Source organism: Corvus moneduloides, chromosome 21 (assembly GCF_009650955.1).
Source record: "Corvus moneduloides isolate bCorMon1 chromosome 21, bCorMon1.pri, whole genome shotgun sequence".
NCBI lineage: Eukaryota > Metazoa > Chordata > Aves > Passeriformes > Corvidae > Corvus > Corvus moneduloides.
This window is the reverse complement of record NC_045496.1, coordinates 4,785,894-4,805,259: the sequence shown is the minus strand read 5'-3', so window position 1 is coordinate 4,805,259 and position 19,366 is coordinate 4,785,894. Positions and strand designations below refer to the sequence as shown.

Genomic DNA, 19,366 nt, shown 5'->3' with positions numbered 1-19,366 from the left:
TGCCCCATAAGTCAGTGTGGGGGAGAAGAGGGTGCCGAATCCTTTCAAAGCCTTTCCCTAATCCCCTCTTCATTTTGGGGCTGCAAGAAAAGTGGTGGCCCCCATCAATTTAAGGAAAAAGCCTTACGTGAGGTATGTTCCCCACCACAAGCTCATTCCCAGGGCTGAGAAATGGAGGAGCTCAGCTACATCCACGCAGCTGAACATGCAAATCCCCAATCCACAAAGTAAAGGAGATGCTTTGGAGATGGAGCACTGGATGGTCCTATCCCCACGGCCTGGCGACTGGGATGGCCTGCGGGGATCCCGAACTCCACAGCTCTGGCTCACGTACGAATATTCCGACATTCCCAGCAGCTTCCACAAGATGGACCTCGGAGCGAGAGGAGGTGCCGGGTACAGGGACCCGTCCCGTCCCATCCCACCCCATCCCGTCCCGCCTGCTGCCGCCCTGCCGTCCAGAGGAGGCTCAGAGTCCAGCCAGGAGAGCTCCGGCATGGCACGGCCTCCCGGGCTCTGCCTGCTGGCCCTGCTGGGGCTGGGGCTGGGGGCGGGGGGCTCGTCCCCCTGCTGGGACCCCCGGGGGCAGCCCCGGCGCTGCATGCCCGTCTTCGAGAACGCCGCCTTCGGCCGGGCCGCCCGGGCCACCAACACGTGCGGGTCGCCCCCGGAGGACTATTGCCTGCACATGGGCACCCACCACGCCAGCGCCCTGTGCCACCGCTGCGACGCCAGCGACCCCCGGCGCCACCACAACGCCTCCTTCCTCACCGACTTCCACAGCCAGGAGGAGAGCACCTGGTGGCAGAGCCAGTCCATGGCCTTTGGCATCCAGTACCCCAACTCTGTCAACATCACCCTGCACCTGGGTAAGTACCAGCAGGAGCCCTGGCGGGGTCGGTGGAGGGCACCGGCTGTGGGTGCATCGAGATCAGGGTGCAGAGATGGGGGTGGATGCTCCTGAATCCTGTAGCTCTTGCTGCCAGTGCTGGATTAAGGACAGGATCCTCCCCAGGGCTTTTTAGGGGGTGTATGGAGGGAGCTGCCCTCTGCAAAGCCCTGAAAGCACTCGGGGAGGGTCTGCCCTGTCCATCAGCCCCAGGATGCCAGAAGCTGTGCCTGCCTGTGCTTCCCAGGCAGCCATGCCCGGAGTGCCTGCTCTCCCCTTCACCCCAGGCTGCTTTTTACTGATTTTGGAAGCCTGCAGAGCAGGAGGCAGATGGTTCCTACCCTGGGGAGAGCCTTGCCCGGGGAGGGTGACTACCATGGGTGCCAAGCCCCTCCTGTTTCACCCCGGTGCGTTGCTCAGGGTGCCTGGGATGTTTCAGCGTGCAGAGCTCCAGACACATCGTACAACCCCCAGTAGGTTTCCCCAACTGGCATCCGACCCTCTGTGTTTTAAATACTGTGCAAGCCGCCCACTTGGAGGGTATTTAAACCCAAGGGGCATGCCTGGCATTTTAAAAAGGTTTTATAACATTTTCCTGCCATCTAAACTCTGCTGGCTGTTGGCCAGCGCTGTAAAATCTTCATTCTCTGCAGTCTCCTGCCATCTGCATGCCGAAGGCGGGTAGTGGAGGGGCTGCGGCTGGAGCTGGTGAGGGGACAGCCGAGTGTCGGTGTGGCACGGAGCCGTGCTGGTGGGACCCAGCGGGGTCGGGGTGACGGTGGAGGGTCCGTGCCTGCCCCGGCAGTGACGCGGGAGCTGCCCGGCTGGGTGGAGGTCGCTGCTTTCCCAGCCCCCTGCGAGCGGGCGGACATCTGGTCCTGTCCCCGGGCTGGGGCTGGGCTCCCCGCCGGGCACGGAGGAGCGGTGCCGGAGGAGCCTGCCATCCTCACTCCCTGCTCCTGCCAGCCCTGACAGGGAGGATTTGCCGGCCTGTTGTCCACCTAACTCGGGCTTTCAGATTGTCCCGAATCCGTTCGTGTGTGACCCGGGGCACAGACCACCCGAATGCAGCCTGTGTGGCTGAGCCAGCTGCCGCCGGGCAACTTTGTGGCCACCAGTCCCAGCTCGGCACAGCGACATGTGCGGGCTCTGCAAGCCCCGCGGCTTCCTTCCCAGTCTCTGTCCTTATTCCAGCTCTTCCCTGGCTCCTCTGTGGTCCCTCTTGGACCCCACACTCGGGTTTCTGTGGAATCCAGTCCCTGTGGCCGTCCTGCTGTGTCTGTCTCTGTTAACAGAGCCAAGGCTATAGCATTGCACCGAGCTCATCCTCCAGCCTCTCCCTATAGCCCTTCGTGAGCTGGAGCATCCCCTGCAGTTGTACCCTTCTTCCTGCATGGCTCCTATATCTTGCCATGCTAAAAAGTACCATTCTGGTGCTTGGCACATCATTGTCTGACCTTTCCCACAGTTGCTGGGCCCTGTTCTTGTCCCAGCCACAGACTTTTTTATTGCTGCCCCAATGCTTTCACTTGGGTTAAGCAGGAAAAGCCCAACTGGCCCCCGCAGTCTCCCAGAATGCGGCCTGGGCTGAGTCCTTGCTCTGGAGCTCCACCGAGTAATTGGGTGTTTCAACCCATGTAGTGTGTCCCTCCAGCCTGTCTTGCTCAGTCACACCTCTTGTGTGTTCTCCAGCGTGGTTACCTGGGGAGCTTATTAAATAAGACATGGGATGACTTGGACAAGACCCGTGTTTACCTGTGTTGTTGATTGGCGTTAATTAGATTATGCTCCTTTAAATCTCTCCTCCCCGTGAGGTTCCAGCCATGCTGTTATGGTGCATTGGGCTTGCAGCTGGTCGATTATCCCAAGTGTCCACAGCTCTTGCATTTGCTCTGTCAGACGTCAGGAAGGAACCCAAAATATCCGCGGCTTGCAAAGGCAACAGGCAGCAGGGCTCCTCAGGAAGCAATCTGAATGCCAATGGCTCATTTTGGAGTGTCTAGATCAGGCAGTATCTGTGTCTGTGACTCTGACTCGGATTTTCCTGTGGGATGAGAGCCCGGAGCTGAGGTTTGGCAGGGCTAGAGACGACAGGACATGTAGGTGACATGACTGTCCCACATACTCGTTTTCTCCTCTCCAAAATCCTCTTCTTGGAGCCTCAGAGCAGCAGAAGCTGCAGTTTGGGCTCTGGGGGAGGCAGGTGCACATTTTGTTTAGGTGACAGCACAGCTGGGAGAGCATCCAGGGGTCCTGGTCCTGCCTGTGCACCCTTCCCAGCATCACTGCCCTGCAGCACATCTTGCTTTAGGACATGTCACACCTGAGCAGCAAAGAGGAGACAACCAGCCTGGGTTATTTTCTGCATCTTTTTTTTTTCTTGAGGAAAAATTGGCTGATTAAAAAGCATGTCTGGGAAAAGCACACGCTCCTTCATAACAATTCCTCAGAAAAGCGAATCTCCTCCATCCTAGCTGGGGGCACCGAAATGGGGCTCCCCCAGCCTGGCCGTCCCCTCCCCTCGCGCGGGGCCGCTTGGGGCAGGGGCGGTTTATTGACACAGCACCGCGTTCCCTTCCTCTCCCAGAGGAAACTGCTCCGGGAGGTGACGGCCCCGACCTCGCTGTTTTGGTAGACATCCCCCTTGGGACCGCGCTGTCTGGGAACCGGCGCCTGCCAGGCGTCCCCCCCTGCTCGGGGTGCAGGACAGGGGCACTCCCGCTGTCACCAGCCCGGAGCGGTCCCAGAGGGAAGGGAGAGGCACAAGCTGAGGGTGGGACAGCCCAGCTGCAGCTCCTTCTTGGCCCTCATCACCTCCGGGTGGGCTGGGAGTGGGTCAGTTCCCCTCTCCAGGCACTCTGCCGGGCACTTCCCGCATCCCTGATGGGATGCAGCTGCTTTTCCCAGCGCTGGTAGCCGGCTGCCTCGGCTCCCCCGCAGCAAAGTCGCAGCACATACGCGACAGTATTCATATGGGCCCAATTAAAGGCTTGTTTTGCTAGTCCCGGAATAACCCCTCTAACATTCCCAACTCATTATCTTTTCAAATAAAGCCAAAACCTTGCAGCTAATTGTTTTGTGCTGTCAGGAGTGGTGCTGTTATGGAGCAATCCGGGCTTTGAGCTGGTCCTTCATCTCTGGAAATTAAGTGGGTCTGATGTTCACTTTGGTGTTTTCTCTTTTCCTTTCTGCTAATTCTTTCAAGCTCTTTCAGAGCTCGCTGGATGCCCCAGGGATTGGTGGCCTCTCTTTGTCTTCAGCCCAGCAAAGATGGAAGTGAGGCCAGGTCCTGGCATGCAGCTCCCTGGGACGGGATTGGCCTTGACCCTTTCCAACTCTCCACCCCTGCAGCACCACTGCCCTGGGGCTGCTCTCAGTGCTGTGTGCCTAACTCTGCCCCACAGCTGCTGGATAGAGCCTGGATTTGGAACTGCTCCTCACCCATGCAACCCACCCAGTGTACCCACACAAGGGGTGGGCACTGCATTGGGGTGAGAGCCAGTTTGGATCTGGACAAGGTTTGGGCTGCACCAAGGAGGAGGTGGTTAAGGACAGCTGGGTGGTGATTTCTCTGTTTATAGCTGTGGTGGGTGCCACAGGATGCTGCTGGGATAATTCAGGCTCTGGTGCCCATCAGGTGGCAGGCAGAGGATCACAGCATGGTGGGTCTGTCCCCAGGCAAAGCCTACGAGATCACCTACGTGCGGCTGAAGTTCCACACCAGCCGCCCCGAGAGCTTCGCCATCTACAAGCGCAGCCACACCGAGGGGCCCTGGGTGCCCTTCCAGTTCTACAGCGCATCCTGCCAGAAGACCTACGGGAAGCGGCCGCGGCAGTACCTGCGGCCGGGCGAGGACGAGCAGGTGGCCTTCTGCAGCGACGAGTTCAGTGACATCTCCCCGCTGAGCGGGGGCAATGTGGCCTTCTCCACCCTGGAGGGACGGCCCAGCGCCTACAATTTTGATGGAAGCCCTGCGCTGCAGGTATCACCAGAGCGGGAGGGGGGGTGGGGTATGGACCCTTGGGATCAAGGGCATTATTACACCCACCTGGGTTAAAAGCGCTGGTGATGTGCTGCATTCCTGCTTGAAAAGGTGCAGGATGTGTCCCAGTTGGGGTGGGAGCTGGTGGCCCAGACCTCTCCACCAAGGGGCCTTCCCCATGTCCCCTGCAGGAGTGGGTGACAGTCACTGACCTGCTCATCTCCTTGAACCGGCTCAACACATTTGGGGACGACATCTTCAAGGACCCCAAGGTGCTGCAGTCGTACTACTATGCCATATCCGACTTCTCTGTTGGTGGCAGGTGAGGGGCAGCCAGGCAGGAGTATGGAGACCTTCTTGGGGCTGTAGGACTGGGGCAGCTGCTCCCCACCTCAGTCTTGTCTGAATTGTGATTTTGGGGCAAGCTGCTCAGATGTGGCTTCTGCCATGTGTACACGGGATCTGGAAGTGCAGAGATGGGTGATTAAACCTGGGCCCCTCACAGCTGTGCAGAAAGGTTGTCTTTTCCCCACTAGCCCACTCTGTGTGCCACCAGCTCTATTTGCTTTGTTCCCTCCCAGCCCAATGGCTTTTAATGGCATTGCGGCTCGTGTTGCTCCTCCTGTGACCCTGCTGGTCCGTGGGCACTGCAGATGGGGAGTCCTGGGGTTCTAGTGGAAAGATGACCTGAAGCTGCAGAGGCTGGTGGAGGAGCTTGGAGTCAGCATGGCCACAGGCAGAGAAGCTGGAACAGCTGCCAGTGGGAAAGGGCAGCAGATGTGGGATAGAGATGCAGGTGGCACCCACTTGGTGCTGCCCATGGGCTGTGCTGCACATGTCCTTCTCCAGCTGGGAGAAGTGGAAAATTTCCCCATCCCTGAGAGCGCTGTCTGCCCCAGGCAGCGGGGCTGGGACAGCTCCCAGCCGGCCGGCAGACCTGGAGCTCTTGTCCCACCTCCGGGGTCAGCAGCTGGAGCTGGTCAGCGGGGACCACCCTCGGCGTATGACCTCCTGACTGGCCAGGCTGGGAGCGCCTCGGGGACACGATGGGCGGCCTCAAGGCCACCACAGCCTGAGCAGCTTTCACCCCCCAGCCAGCCCGGTAGCAGGGTCACACACTGCACAGCCTGGGCACCGCCCCACTGCTGCTGCTGCCCACACGGGTGCTCAGAGCGGCTCCCCCGCGCCGGGGTCTCGCCGCAGGTGCAAATGCAATGGCCACGCCAGCGAGTGCGCGCCGGACGAGGCCGGGCAGCTGCTCTGTGTGTGCCAGCACCACACGGCCGGCACCGACTGCGAGCGCTGCCAGCCCTTCTACCAGGACCGGCCCTGGGCGCGGGGCACGGCCGAGGCTGCCAACGAGTGCCTCCGTGAGTATCCCCCGGGCTGGCTCCGTGGCCGCAGCAGCGGCTGGCCCTGATGGACTGCGCTGGTGCTGCATCGGCTCACCTGGCACCTCCTGCCCTTCCTGCACCTGCTCCATTTTGGGAGGGAGGGAGGATTTGTACCCCAGGCATCCCCTTCACAGCAGCACCCCGAGTGCTCCCCATTCCCTTTACCCCACGAGTGCAGCCATCTGCTCCGGGCAGGGTGCTGCACCCACCTCTGCTTCCAAGTGCAGAAGCATTGCCGAAAGCTCTCACTGCTGAGCCAAGGGGTCCCTCTGGCAAATCCGACCCCACAGGAGGTTGCCGTAACCTCCAGTGCCCGCCAGGTCCTCCCCCATCCTCCTGCCTCTCCCCCAGCCTGCAACTGCAGCGGCCGCTCCGAGGAGTGCTTCTATGACCCGGCGCTGTTCCGGCGCAGCGGGCACGGGGGACACTGCCGCAACTGCCGCGACAACACGGCCGGGCCTCACTGCGAGAGCTGCAGGCAAAGCTACTACCGCTGGGAGCCGCAGGGAGCCTGCCAGCCCTGCCACTGCCACCCCGCAGGTGCGTGGGGCTGCTCCCAGCCAGGCTCCGGCCGCAAAACTACTGCCCCAGCTGGAGTTTGCTGGGAGGGATGGTTTTGGTGGGTTCTCCCATCTTCCCCGTCCTGTGTCTCTCCCCTGCTGGGGTTGAGCTTCAGGGCTGGCCGGGGCCCCCATAGGCTCCCTGCAGCCCCAGTGCGACAACTCGGGAACCTGCCTCTGCAAAGCCAACGTGACGGGCTGGAAGTGTGAGCGCTGCAAGGACGGCTACCACAGCCTGAGCGAAGGTGGCTGCAGGTGAGGAGGAGCCCGGCCCTGGGCAGGAGCAGCGGGATGGGAGAGGAGTTCACCTCCTGCCTTCATCTCACCCCATCCAGACCCTGCACCTGTGACCCCGCAGGCAGCGTGGGCACCTGCGATCCCAACACGGGGCACTGCACCTGCAAGGAGAGGGTGGAGGGGCACTTGTGCAACAGGTAAGCACCATGGCCCTGGCATGGGGACAGGAACACTGTCCCTCTCCAGTCTTGGAGCAACGCTAGGATTTGGTGTCAGGGTTGTGGGGCCGCATTCCTGTGGACCTCTGGGACTGGGCTTACAAGGAGCTGTCACTAGTGTCCCACCCCGGGACACTGCCGTGGTTCCCCGCAGCTCTGCCTGCCCTGTGCCACATACTCCTCCCTGTGCCCAGGTGCCAGCCGGGCTGGTTTAACCTGCAGCCCCACAACCCCGTCGGCTGCACCAGCTGCTTCTGCTATGGCCACTCCAGAGCCTGCAGGGCGGCAGATGGCTACCAGGAGACTCACATCCGCTCCGACTTCAGCCAAGGTACTGCCCCCGCAGACCCGGGGCACAGCCCTGCCAATTTCAGCCAAAAAAGTTTGGGAAGGATGTGGCTGAATGTCCTTCTTTGCGGCTGAGCATCCCCCTTTGGAGCTAACTGGTGGTGATGGGTGGAGAGGGTTTTCTCTGGCTTGCCCCTGTTTCACTGTTAAACATCTGCTTCTGGCCCCAGCTCCGTGGGGACAGGCTCTCCGTGACTCCCCGTGGCATCCCTCCATGCCAGCCGGCTCCTGGGGCTGTGCATGGCTCAGGGAGGGCTGCGGGGCCAGGCATGGACATTCTGCCACACCAGGGACTGCAGGGCACTAAAAATCAGCCCGGAAAGATATAAAATAATAGGATGGAGCCTGCTGGGAACATTTCCAATTATTCTCTTTTCTTCCCATCCTCGGCTGGGATGTGACAGTGCGGCTGGGAGAGCGGGGTGGGATGCTTTTGCCCGGCTGCTGGCAGGGCTGCGCTGGCAGGGCTGGATGCGTGCGGGATGCTCGGGGAAACCCTGCCATCTGCCGCGCATCCCGGCGTGTGCAGCCCCGCCGCGGGGACGCCGCAGCCTCCCCCCGCCGCGCCCCGCAGGGACGGGCACCCACGGCACGCACCCCGCTCTGCCTCGCCTGTTCCCAGATGGATGCGAATGCGCCAGGCACGGGTGGATCCTAATTGATGTTAAACCGCGCTGCCAATTGCTGTGCTGCTGGAATGTCTTCCACGGCCTTGAGACCGAGCCAGGCTTTAAACCGAGACTTTTTTTCCACCCTCCACGCAGCCAATTTGGGGCTGCTCCTTTGGGGACTGGTTTGGCAATCTCTGAGCTGAGATGCAACCACGGCACCCTCCTAAAGCCCCGCTCCCCAAAACACTTCCCAGTCCACAGTGGAGGTGGAGCAGATGGAATTATCTTATATTGGGTGAAAGAGTCCAAATTGGGGATGATTTAATAACAGAGCACAACCCACTTGAGAGATTTCCAAGTGTTTGTCCTGCAGGGCTGGAATAAATAACTAACCCTGGGGAGTGGGGGGGGAGTTTAACTGGTTTCTTAAGGAAACCAACTTAATGCAATTACACCCCATCTCTTCTGGGCTTCTCCAGCATCTCTCCTCAGGCTTCCTGTGCTCGCCAGGCCACAGTAATGTTAGAACGGCAGCACAGGCAGGGGAGCAAATGTTTAAAGATAATAATTTCCTCCAAATCTAAGAAAATAAACAGATGAGGGGTGATTAAGTCCACCTTATAGTGCATGAGAGCACAGACCCCAAGTGGAGCAGGGTGTTACAAAGTGCTGGCCCCTTCCAAGGCTCCAGAGAGTGTTGGGAGGAGGGACAGAGCCCCTGAAAGCAGCTCCCCGCTGGTGCTGTGCTGCCGGGGACTCACTGCTCCCTTAGCTGTGCACTGTCACTGTGTGCTGTCACACAGGGCTGGAGGGCTGGGCTGCCACAACTCCAGGCACCACAGACCTGCCTCTGCGCTGGGCTGGCGGGGAGATCATCACCGAGTGGGATGGAGAGGAGCCAGTGGATTTTCTTGCACCAGGTATTGTGTGTGCTGGGTCCCTGGGGGGCTGCTCTGCTGTGAGGACCCCCTGGTGCTCTCATCCTGCTGCTACACTGGTGCAGGAGGCGCTGGGTTCCATTCCAGAGCTGAGCATGTTTCTATAGCAGAAGACAGTGGGGGGTATTGGAACGGTGGACCAGGATCCCAGGAGGGCAGGCTGGAGCTGGGACCACTCCAGGAGGGTGACTGTGGCTCCTGATGATGTTGGTGGGAATAGGACTGCACTGGCAGAGCTGGTGCCTCCATGTCCTACAGGCTTTGCTCCTCTCTCCCCTCACAGAGAAGTTTCTGAAGAACCAGCGCCTCAGTTATGGGCAGCTCCTGTCCCTGCTGCTGGGAGTGGAGGAGAATGGGACACGAACAGAAACCAGGGTGCCCCTGCTCCAGGTCCAGCTGGTGCTGGAGGGTGAGGGGATGGAGATCACCATGTCCAGCAGCAAGAGCCAGCCCCAGCATGGAAAGCAGGCTGTCTCCTTCAGGTACCCATCACAGCGTTTTGGGAAGCCTCAGTGGGGTTTAGGGCGCAGTGTCTGATTTGTCTGGGCTGCCCCACTGGTTCAGCCCCACTCTCTGTCCCCCTCGGGGGGGTCCCAGTCAGGGGCCAAGCTGTCCTGCAGCACCTGGCTCAGGCTGGCCCTGTCGTGCCTCCCACACTCCCTCTCCAACAGGCTGCACGAGGCAGAGGAGGGTGCGGAGCCTTTGCTGTCAGCCTTCAGCTTCCAGCGCCTGCTCTCCAACCTGACTGCCCTCCGCTTCCGCATGAGCCGCGGCCCTGGGAGAGGTGGGTGGCTCCACAAAACATCCCATGGGGACCAAACTGGGGGGGGGACTAAAGACACCGAAGCAGCATCAGGCTCTCGGGGACGAGAGGGATTGTAGGCAGTGTTTTGGGGTCTCCTGTGCCTGTCTGCAGCATTTCAGAACAAGCAGGGGATGCAGCATCCCATTCCCACACTGCTCTCCCCTCTCGCAGGCAGGTTGTTCCTGAGCGAGGTCCAGCTCACGTCTGCTCACCCCGGGCCGGGCACACGGGCAGGCTGGGTGGAGGAATGCACGTGTCCCACGGGATACACCGGGCAGTTCTGCCAGTCCTGTGCACCTGGATTCAAGAGGGAGATCCCGTTTGGCGGGTCCTTCGTCAGCTGCGTGCCCTGCACCTGCAACCAGCATGGGGACTGTCACCCCCTCACAGGTGTGCACCCCACGGCCCCTCCACTCACCTGCCCCTCCATGCATGGGTGACAAATCCATGTCTTTGCTTGTTCTGAGGCAAGCTGGAAACCCTTGGTGAGGCTGTGGTTCCCAAAATTTGCAAACTGAATTGCTTGGGTGGTTGTAGGGACAGGGTTCGTAACTGCAAAGACAGAGATAATTAATGAAGTGCAATAACGGCGGTAATTTATAATTAGAGGAGCATTTTTCATAATGCTTTATGACCTTTAAGGAGGAGAAGGGAAGGGTGCTGGTCCTCAGAGGAGTGGGGGAGCAGGGGTCAGGGCAGCAGAGAGGGTTTTGCTCGGCTGGTCTCACAGACAGCCCGATGAGAGGAGCAGGACTGGGCACAGCTCTGGAATCTGCAAACCGAGGGTGCACCTGAGCAGACAAACAAGGAAAAAAGCAGGAAAACAGCGATGCCGGGCTTGAGGGAAGACACCAGAGGAGCCAGCTCCTGTGTGCTGCCAGCCCAAGCCGTCGGTGGCTGGTTCTCCTCAGTGCGGAGCAGCAATGATGTACGGCCGGGATGGAGACGGCTGAAGGAGGCAGAGTGCTCGGCGAATGCCCTTGCCCTGCCCGCGGAAGCACGGCGGCAGCTCTGCAAACCCGCCCTCATCCCGCAGAGCCGGGGCTGGCGCTGCCGACCGCACAATCCCCAGGGATGGGGCCAGGCTTTTGATGTTCCGGCCTGGGCGCTGCCAGCCCGCGCACTTCCTTTAGTTTATTTTTCCACTTCTTCCTGCCACCCGTTTTTTCTTTCTTTTCCATCGTCTGACTCTGCCTGGATGTGGGGAAAATGAAATAACACCCCCTCCCGCGCAGCCTTCCTGGTATGACCCGACCCCACAAAACATGGGGGAAAATCCTCCCCCGGCTCCTCTCTCTCCAGCGAAGCAGAGCATCTGCCTGGAGGTGGGGGGTTCCTTGAGCACTCTTCCTCCTCTTCCTCCCTCTCCTCCTCCCAGCCGATTTCGGAAGGCTGACTCACCGGCTCGGCTCGCTCTGGAGGAGCTGCTCCCCGGTGGGTGCCGGGCCGGCTCCTTGTGTTTTCCAAGACAGGCTGGAAAGGACGCGCCTCGACGCTGAGAAATGTGTTGAGGATTACGGCAGGCGCCGGCAGCCTCCGCACGCATTGACGGTGCTGCCTGTGCCAGCGCTGCCTCGCCCCTGCGTCGCTGCGGCCTCGTGTCCCCTCCAAAACCTTCTCCCTTGAGCAAAGACAGGGCAGGGAGGGAAAACGTCCTGAGTACTGGCTGGAGATGTGCAACCCCTTGGCTGGAGCTGCACATCCCTCTTGCCGTGCTCAGAGCTGGGCTCTCTACCCCTCCCGCAGTCCCTGCTGTTATCCGGGGTTGGGTTTTCACAGACCCTCAGCTCCGTTTTCCTCCCCGCAGGCCACTGCCAGTGCTTGCACAACACAGAGGGTCCCTCCTGCGAGCGCTGCAGCCCCGGGTTTTATGGCAACCCCTTCCGAGGGCGCTTTGATGACTGCAAGCCCTGCCCCTGCCCCGGCCGCTCGCCCTGCACCGAGGTGCCCGGCACTGGGGAGGTGGTCTGCACCCACTGCCCCCCGAGGCAGAGAGGTGAGGCTGGGGGTGGGCGGGCACAGGGGCTGTGGGCAGCGTCGGCACGGCTGGATCCTCCTCACCTTTTTACCCTCCCTAGGAAAACGCTGTGAGCTCTGTGATGACGGGTTTTTCGGGGACCCCCTGGGGCAGAAAGGGCTCGTGCATCCCTGTGAGCCCTGCCAGTGTCACGGGAACGTGGATCTCAATGCCGTGGGGAACTGTGACCCCGTGTCTGGCCGATGCCTGCGCTGCCTATACAACACAATGGGCGACCACTGCGAGAGGTGTCGGCCGGGCTTCTACGGGGATGCGCTGGCTCCCAGCCCTGCTGGGAAGTGTGCACGTACGTACAGCCCCCGGGGAGAGCTCACTTGCAGCCAAAAATCCTCCCAGCAGTGAAGGCAGAGGGTGGAAGGGGATGCCCAGCAGGTTTAGGGGTGATGGATGGTTCAGGTTATCCCCAAGTGTCCCAGAATGTCCTTTGCCCTCTTGCTCCACTGCCATCCTTCCCCAGAGATACTCTGGCCTGCAGGGGCTCATTCTCTTGGAGTCCTGTTTGATGGGGGAACGTGGCTGTCCACGTTGTCAGGAGCTCAGCCTCAGTGCCCCCATTCCTGCAGTCCTATCCACCAGCCCCGTGCAGGGATTTAAGAGCTGTTTTGTCTCCCATAGCTTGTGATTGCAACCCCAACGGCTCAGACCCGAGGCTGGAGGGCTGCGATCCTGGCACAGGCCAGTGCCACTGCCTCCCACATGTGACAGGCAGATCCTGTGGGCAGTGCCAGCCTGGCTACTACGGCCTGGAGCCCGCCGTGGGATGCAAGAGGTATGTGGGGCACGGCATGGGACTACCAGGGGACAGCAGTGGCTCCATGCTCCCAGCTCTGGTCTCTGCATTGATTGCCTGCTCACAACCCTCCACTTCTCGTGCCAGTTGTGAGTGCCACCCAACAGGGGCACGGGAGAGTGGATGCCACGTGCTGACAGGGCAGTGCTCCTGCCAACCGGGTGTCACGGGGAAGAAATGTGACCGATGCCAGCATGGCTTCTTTGGCTTCTCTGCCAGGGGCTGCCGAGGTAATGGGGATGGGGACTGCATCTTTGTCCCTAAAGCAGGGCTGGCAGCCACAGCATGACGCCTTTCTGCCACCACTGCAGCCTGCAACTGCTCCCCGCTGGGCTCCGTCACCCCTCAGTGCCACGAGAACAGCACCTGCCTCTGCCACCCCGGCTTTGTGGGCTACAAGTGTGACCGGTGCGAGGTCAACTTCTTCCTTGACCCGCTGAGCTCCCGCTGCCAGCAGTGTCCTGCCTGCTACGGGCTGGTGAAAGACGAGGTACAGCCTGTGCAGCGCTGAGGCAGGCACAGCACCCCACCCCTGCATCGCCCCACTGTCCCCACATGTCCCCCTGTGTTGTGCCTGCAGGCTGACCAGCTGAAGGCCAAGCTGCAGGAGATGGAGGAATGGCTGCAGAAACCAGGCTGTGACACCCACCCCGGCCAGTCTGCCATGCTGGGAGATGCACCCCGGGGAGATGGGCTGCCCAGCCTACACCTCCTGAGAGGTACAGGGGACTCTCCTTCCTTCCACCCATTTCACCCCTCTGGGGTCCCTCTGCTCCCTCAGGGTGCTGTGACATGCTGGGTGGGTGCAAGGAGGTCCCTGGTGAGTGCTGGGCTCAGTGTGGGTGATGGGGTGACTTGGGGGGAGGGCAGTGGAGGGGACATACCTTTTTGGGAAGACAGCACTGCAGGGATGCTCACACCCCTAAGGTCTTGGAGTAGGCAGTGATGGGCATTATTGGGGGCTGAGCACAAACACATGGGTGCCCTTTGGGTGCTGAATTCCTGAACACCCAGAGGGACTGTATTCCCCTCTCATTAGTAGGTGTGAGGCAGGGGCTGGGGCATGGGGCAGCCCTACAGGGAAGCAGGGAGCCCCAAGCAACCCCAATGGGCAACGAGCTGCTTGTGCTGCCCACAGGTGCCTGGGCCACCCTCTTGGTACAGGTGAGGCAGCTGGCAGGGGCACTGGACATTGCACAAGGCCATCTAACCAATGCCAGCCGGGCCACCAGCTGCTCTGATCACGGACCCCCCAAGACCTGCACCCTGCTGTCGGAGATCGGGGCCATGCTGCAGTCGGCACAGCAGGAAATCCTGCATGCTGCGGACACCCTGGCTACCACGGTGGGGGCTCTCAGCAGCCCTGGGCTCCTGAGGAGGCTGGTGGCAATGCTGGAGGGCAGTGGGATGTGCCCCCCAGGGACTGTTGGGGTGGGATGTGACCAGTAGAGTGGGTGAGCGGGAAAGCTTGGGGCCCATGTGGGTATAGCCCTCCTTGCAGCTGAGTCAAGAGGAGATATTTTCCTTGCTCCACCCCTTTGGGAGGTCCTTGGTGGTGCTGGGCTGGGGGTGCCTGCTCCCTGCCGGGGTCTCAGTGCTGCTGTTTGCATTTCAAGGAGATTCCCCAGGAAATCCCACAGCAGCCCACAAACTGGAGCCGCTGGGCACTGGAGGCTCGGGCTCTGTCTCAGAGGTAAGACTTGAACAGGCAGAGGAGGCTGCCGGCCCAGCCGGGGGTGCAGGGGGGCCACTCCTTTGCCAGGAGGCCAATCTTGATTTCCTCTCTTGGGTGTCCTTGTCCCTGCAGCCACAAGGACTCTATGGCACAGGTGGAGGCAGTGGTCAGGAGAGCACTGCGTGCCTCCAACGCCAGCTCTGAGCTCCTGCGGAACCTGCTGGAGGGGAACGCGCCGCGGGATGCGCAGCGCAAGCTGGAGGCTGGGTGAGGGGCTGGCAGCAAGGAGGGCTGGCAGGGCACCACAGCCCTTTCCTCTGGCAAGGTCCCTGTTACAGGACTCGGTCATGGGGATTTGGCACCTGCCCAACAGGCATGTGCTGAGCACCTTCAAACTCATTGCACCACAGTGCTGTAAAGCAGAGGGACAGGCCTCTGCATGCTGGGGGGTTTCAGGAAAAGCCCCCAGAATTTCCTGCTACATCCATGTCCAGGGCCAGGCCTCAAGTTGTCCTGTCCATCCTTCGAGGGACCAGAGGGCCCTGGCCAACAGCAGTGTCCTGTCCACGTAGGTATGAGGAAATCCAGCAGGCACAGGAGGAGCTGGGTGCTGGCATGGCAGAGGCCAGGAGAGCTTTGACAGCCGTGGAACAGGCACATGCTGACCTGGCCAACAGACTTTTGCAGGTGGCTGCTTTGAGGCAGGTGAGCAGTGCCCAAGCTACAGCTCCTGCTGGCATCCCTACCTCCTGCTTTACTACTGCTGCCTCCTGAGCTGGGAGATGATCTCATTGGCATTCCTGACCCTGCAGCAGGTGCTGCCAATGCAGGCTGGAGACCTGGCACAGGACCTGGCAGTGCTGGAGCAGGCAGCAGCGGCCCAGGAGCCATTGGCTCAGCAGGCTGTGGAGGCATCCCGCACCTTGGCAGCTGGATTGCACCTGGAGCTGCAGAGGACTCGTGACTTTGAGCGGGTAATTGCTGCTCACCTGAATGGGGAGCCCCATCCCTGCTGTTCCAGCAACTGGAGGGACCATGCGTGCAGTCAGGGAGCTGGGAGAGGATGTTTTGGGATACATCATCCCTTGGGCTCCCACATGTCCCTAGGAGCTTGCCTGCCAAACAGGAGCAGGCTGAGTCCCACATTTCCCCGCTGGGTGCAGCTCTTCACCCACTCCCCAGTCTCGCTCCTCCTCTCCTCTCCCAGCTGCGGGACCAGGCTGGCTCTGCCCATGGCATGGCCACCATGGCTGTCTCTCGAGGAAAAGCTGTGCTCTCCGATGCTGAGTCCCTCCTGGCCGGCTTGGAAGGTAAAAGGCACCAGTCAGAGCATCTCCAGCCACAACCTGGCCCTCACCAGGTGACAAGGGGAGAAGTGGGCAGTTTGGTGATGGCCAGGTTGTTCCCATAGGCATGAGGAAGGTGCTGGGGCATCGGAAGGGTCAGGCTGCCCTGAGGAGGAGGATGGGCACTGTGCGGGACAGAGTGATGGTTGATGCTCAGAGGAAGATTAAACAGGCAAAGAAGACACTGGGAAACTCCCTGTCCGTTTCCACCACAGCCCAGAGGACAGCTGGGGAGGCTAAGCACATCTCTGAGGAGAGCGCCAAGGTCCGAGCTGAGGGATGTGGGCTGGAGCTGCTGGGCATGGCCAGGCTGGCAGCCATCACCTGCAGAGGCCAGGCTGCTGCAGGCAGGGCTGTGTGTCCCCAGGTGACTGTTCCCATCTCCATTCCTTTGCAGAGGGCACGGGCTGTGCTGCAGGAGAGCAAACAGGCCCTCAAACGTGCCAGCCAGCTTGCCACACATGCCAGTGAGACCCAATGGGAGCTCTCCCAGCAGGAGTACGTGGCTGAGAAGCTCAGGGGGGACCTGGAGGAGGCACACCAGGTCAGTTGGGTCCCCTTGGGCAGGCTGTGTCCTCCGGAGCCTGGAAGCAGCTTTGCCCACAGCCCAAAGCATAGGGAACAACCCAGCTTGTGAGCTCCACTGTAGGGACAATGCCTCGGGGATGTTCCTGGGATCTCCTCTGCCATCCAGCCAAAGGTCAATGGTGTCCCTGATCTGGGTGTCTGTCTCTGTTGGAAGGTGGAGTCAGAGGTGAGTGAGATGGCAAAAAGTCTCCAGGAAGCTCGGGGCTCACTCATCTCAGACATCGAGACCCTGAATGACCTGCTGAACAGCCTAGGTGAGACCTGGGGGGAAATGGGGTGCAGGTTGCAGAGAAAGGGCTGGGCTCTCGGGGGCCAGGGCTCTCCTGCTCACTGGTACTCCTGCTTGATGGCCATCCAGGCTGAGCTGGGTGCCCTTTGGCTGAGATCACCCATGGTCTCAGCAAAGCTTCTTTAAGGCTCACGTCTTGAGGAAAACTCTCAAGAAGAATGAATTGGGGCTTGCTGAATGTGTGTGGTCATATCTGGTCTGGGTACACTGATCTCCCTTGGGATCCTCAGGGAGAGCAGGGCTGGCAAAGTCCCTTTGGAGCTGAGGGCTGTGCTAGACTGAGTATGCTCCTTGTTGCTGGTTGGTCTTGCTCCAGCCCCTCCTGTTTTGATCATCTGGGTATATTTCTGAGCATTTCAGGACTCTTGCATCCAAGAAATTTTGCAAAAGGGTGAAAATCATGATCCATTTTTAAGAGAGAGAAGTGCCCAGGCCCTGCCTGGAGCCACAGTTCTGTTTGCTTATCTCTGATCACTGAGAAGCTGCAAAGCCTCCATGCCCTGCTGCACCCACTCCCTATCTCCCTATAGTTTGTCTGGTGCCATGGAGTACATCCAGAACCTCTCCTGTCCAGCTCTCTGCTCTCATCCATGTCCTCTCCCCCCTTGCCCAGGTAACCTGGAGCCGGACGCAGAGGTGGACGCAGTGCTGAGCGCCGGGAGGCTGCAGCTGGAGCAGCTGTGGCTGCGCCTGGCCACGCCAGGACCCCTGGCCGGCCAGCTCAGCCGGCTGCAGCAGGAGGCAGAGCGGCAGCAGGAGAAGATCCAAGCATTTGAGAGCGACCTGGCTGAGATCCGGGCTGACAAGCAGAACTTGGAGGACATTTTGCGGAGCCTCCCTGAGAGCTGCTCTAAGTGACAGGTCGCTGGCTGCTGCCACACCCCCTCTGTGACCCCCCTGCACAGGGAATGGCAGAGGGAAGGACACTCTACATTCACCAGCATCAATCCCTCCCACTGCTCCTTACACTGCCCTCCGTACAGTATCACACCCGAGGTCCTTTTCCACACCTGGTCAGGCTCCACATCCTGAGCACTCTGCAGCGTGACTCCAGCCACCACCTCTGTCCTCGGCATGGGGCGACACCCACCTACCATCAGTGGGGCCATCAATGTTTCTGTGCAGGATATGGAGCCATCCCAGGGTTGATCTCTCACTGCAGAGTGAACAAAGAATCCTCCATCCCTTCTTTCCCAGCGCAGCACTGTGCACTGGGTAGGGACAGCTTACCAAGTATGTAATGTATCCAAGCTGTACTGCCCGGCAATCCCTCCTGCCCCAAGAGATAAGAGAGCCTCTCACACACGTGCTGGAAGCTGGTCTGGCTGCAAAGCACCCTGCAGTGTCACGCTCATGGGCTGTGGTCACAGAGGTGCAGAGAGGAATCCCAGTGAAGCCAGGCAGAGCTGCTCACCGGAGGGCATACAGCTCGCCTGCTTCCCAAGGTAAGGGAGTTCACTAAATTAAAGGGAGGGATAAATTAACGAGCAGAAACAAAGCAGAGGCAAAGATGGATCCTCATCCAGCTCCTGGAAGGGAGGTGGGGCATCCTCAGCTTGCTTCACTATGAGAGGAGCTCAGGTCTTGCTGTTCCCCTGCTCCAGGGTAACACAAGGCCACAAAGCCAGCTCTGCTTGGCTTACTGAATAGCAGCAGACATGGCTATAAACCAGCCAACTGCCACCAGTTCCAGGGGCTGGGTGGCATAGACACAGGGAAGGGAGGTGTGAGAGCAGCAGCACCCACAGCTCCACATAAGCACATGTGCCCCACTGGAGAGGAGCTGGCTGGTGGCACCAGGCTGTGCAGCCAGTGTGGACTGGATGGGGAACAGCTGGACACCCGCTCCTGCCTGTGTCACTCCCATGGGGTGGCAGAGGTCAGTGGCTGTATTGCCTTTAAAGGAAAGGCATTTATGTTCCCCTGTGCTCCCATGTGGGCTGGGCCACAGGACAAGCCAGGTCCTGGCTCAGCCCATCTTGTGCTGGCTATGCTGTGACTCCAGGTAGCTGAAGTTGTTCCCATTAGACCAGAAATGAGTCCCCAGGCTGGAGTTTGCTTCATTTTTTAACCGGTTTTACCTATGTTTTTCTGCTCACAGTGCTGCAAATCAGGTTTGCCAAAGTCTTGTGTAATTTATGTAAAATTGCTGCCATCGATGTTGAATTCCCCCAGCAACATCTCTGCTGGGTCCAGTGGCCTGGAAGGAACACAGGAGTTTGGTACCGAGAACAAAGCCATTGCCCTTCTAATTCTGCACAAAAGCTGCCCAAGGAGCGGGGTGCCAGAGCTGCGGGGGTGTAATAGCAGGGACTCCCCCTGCTGCTACCCAAGGACAGTTCTGGGAAAGCAAAACCATGGAGCAGTGAGAGCACAGCGTGATCCGGCTCGGCTAGAGGCAGGGAGTCATGGCCACTTACTGTCTCTCTGGGAGGACAATTATACATCCCCAGTGAACACACAAATTTGCTGCTCTTACAGAAATGTCAAGCCTCTGCTGTGTGCCTGCTGCTGAAGATGTGGTTCACGCGGCCTCCTGCTCTCCCTGGAACTCTGTGTTTTTAGCTGGTGCCCCCCGCCTAGAGCTGTATCCATTAAAATTCTTAATATAACACACAGCTGCCCATCCAGGGTGTGTGGCGGCAGGGGAGCACACT

The 19,366-nt window shown here is 60.0% G+C and overlaps 1 protein-coding gene across 3 annotated transcripts; it reads left to right on the top strand.

Moving 5' to 3' along the window:
• Positions 1-252: 252 nt before the first annotated feature.
• LAMC3 (laminin subunit gamma 3) lies at positions 253-19,335 on the top strand. 3 transcript variants are annotated; one of them, XM_032131300.1, is made up of 28 exons: positions 253-869; positions 4,568-4,872; positions 5,064-5,194; positions 6,076-6,242; positions 6,618-6,806; positions 6,964-7,081; positions 7,162-7,260; positions 7,476-7,612; positions 9,044-9,160; positions 9,462-9,660; positions 9,850-9,962; positions 10,155-10,373; positions 11,791-11,979; positions 12,062-12,307; positions 12,637-12,790; positions 12,899-13,041; positions 13,123-13,301; positions 13,392-13,530; positions 13,950-14,155; positions 14,428-14,504; positions 14,619-14,753; positions 15,059-15,191; positions 15,299-15,460; positions 15,694-15,796; positions 15,898-16,097; positions 16,230-16,376; positions 16,575-16,674; positions 17,323-19,335. In XM_032131300.1, exons 1-28 carry the CDS (start codon positions 260-262, stop codon positions 17,565-17,567), a joined length of 4,962 nt encoding a protein of 1,653 aa, XP_031987191.1. In that variant the 5' UTR covers positions 253-259; the 3' UTR covers positions 17,568-19,335. The 3 variants fall into 3 exon arrangements, with proteins under 3 accessions (XP_031987191.1, XP_031987189.1, XP_031987190.1); XM_032131298.1 differs by having other exon boundaries at positions 346-869; positions 14,431-14,504; XM_032131299.1 differs by having other exon boundaries at positions 346-869; positions 15,302-15,460.
• Positions 19,336-19,366: the final 31 nt, after the last annotated feature.

Coding starts and splice junctions, on each gene's coding strand:
- LAMC3 (XM_032131300.1), top strand. CDS start 260: ATGGTCCTATCCCCACGGCCTGGCGACTGGGATGGCCTGCGGGGATCC. Junction 5,195..6,075: donor GACTTCTCTGTTGGTGGCAG/GTGAGGGGCAGC, acceptor GTCTCGCCGCAG/GTGCAAATGCAATGGCCACG. Junction 16,675..17,322: donor TGACCTGCTGAACAGCCTAG/GTGAGACCTGGG, acceptor CCCCTTGCCCAG/GTAACCTGGAGCCGGACGCA.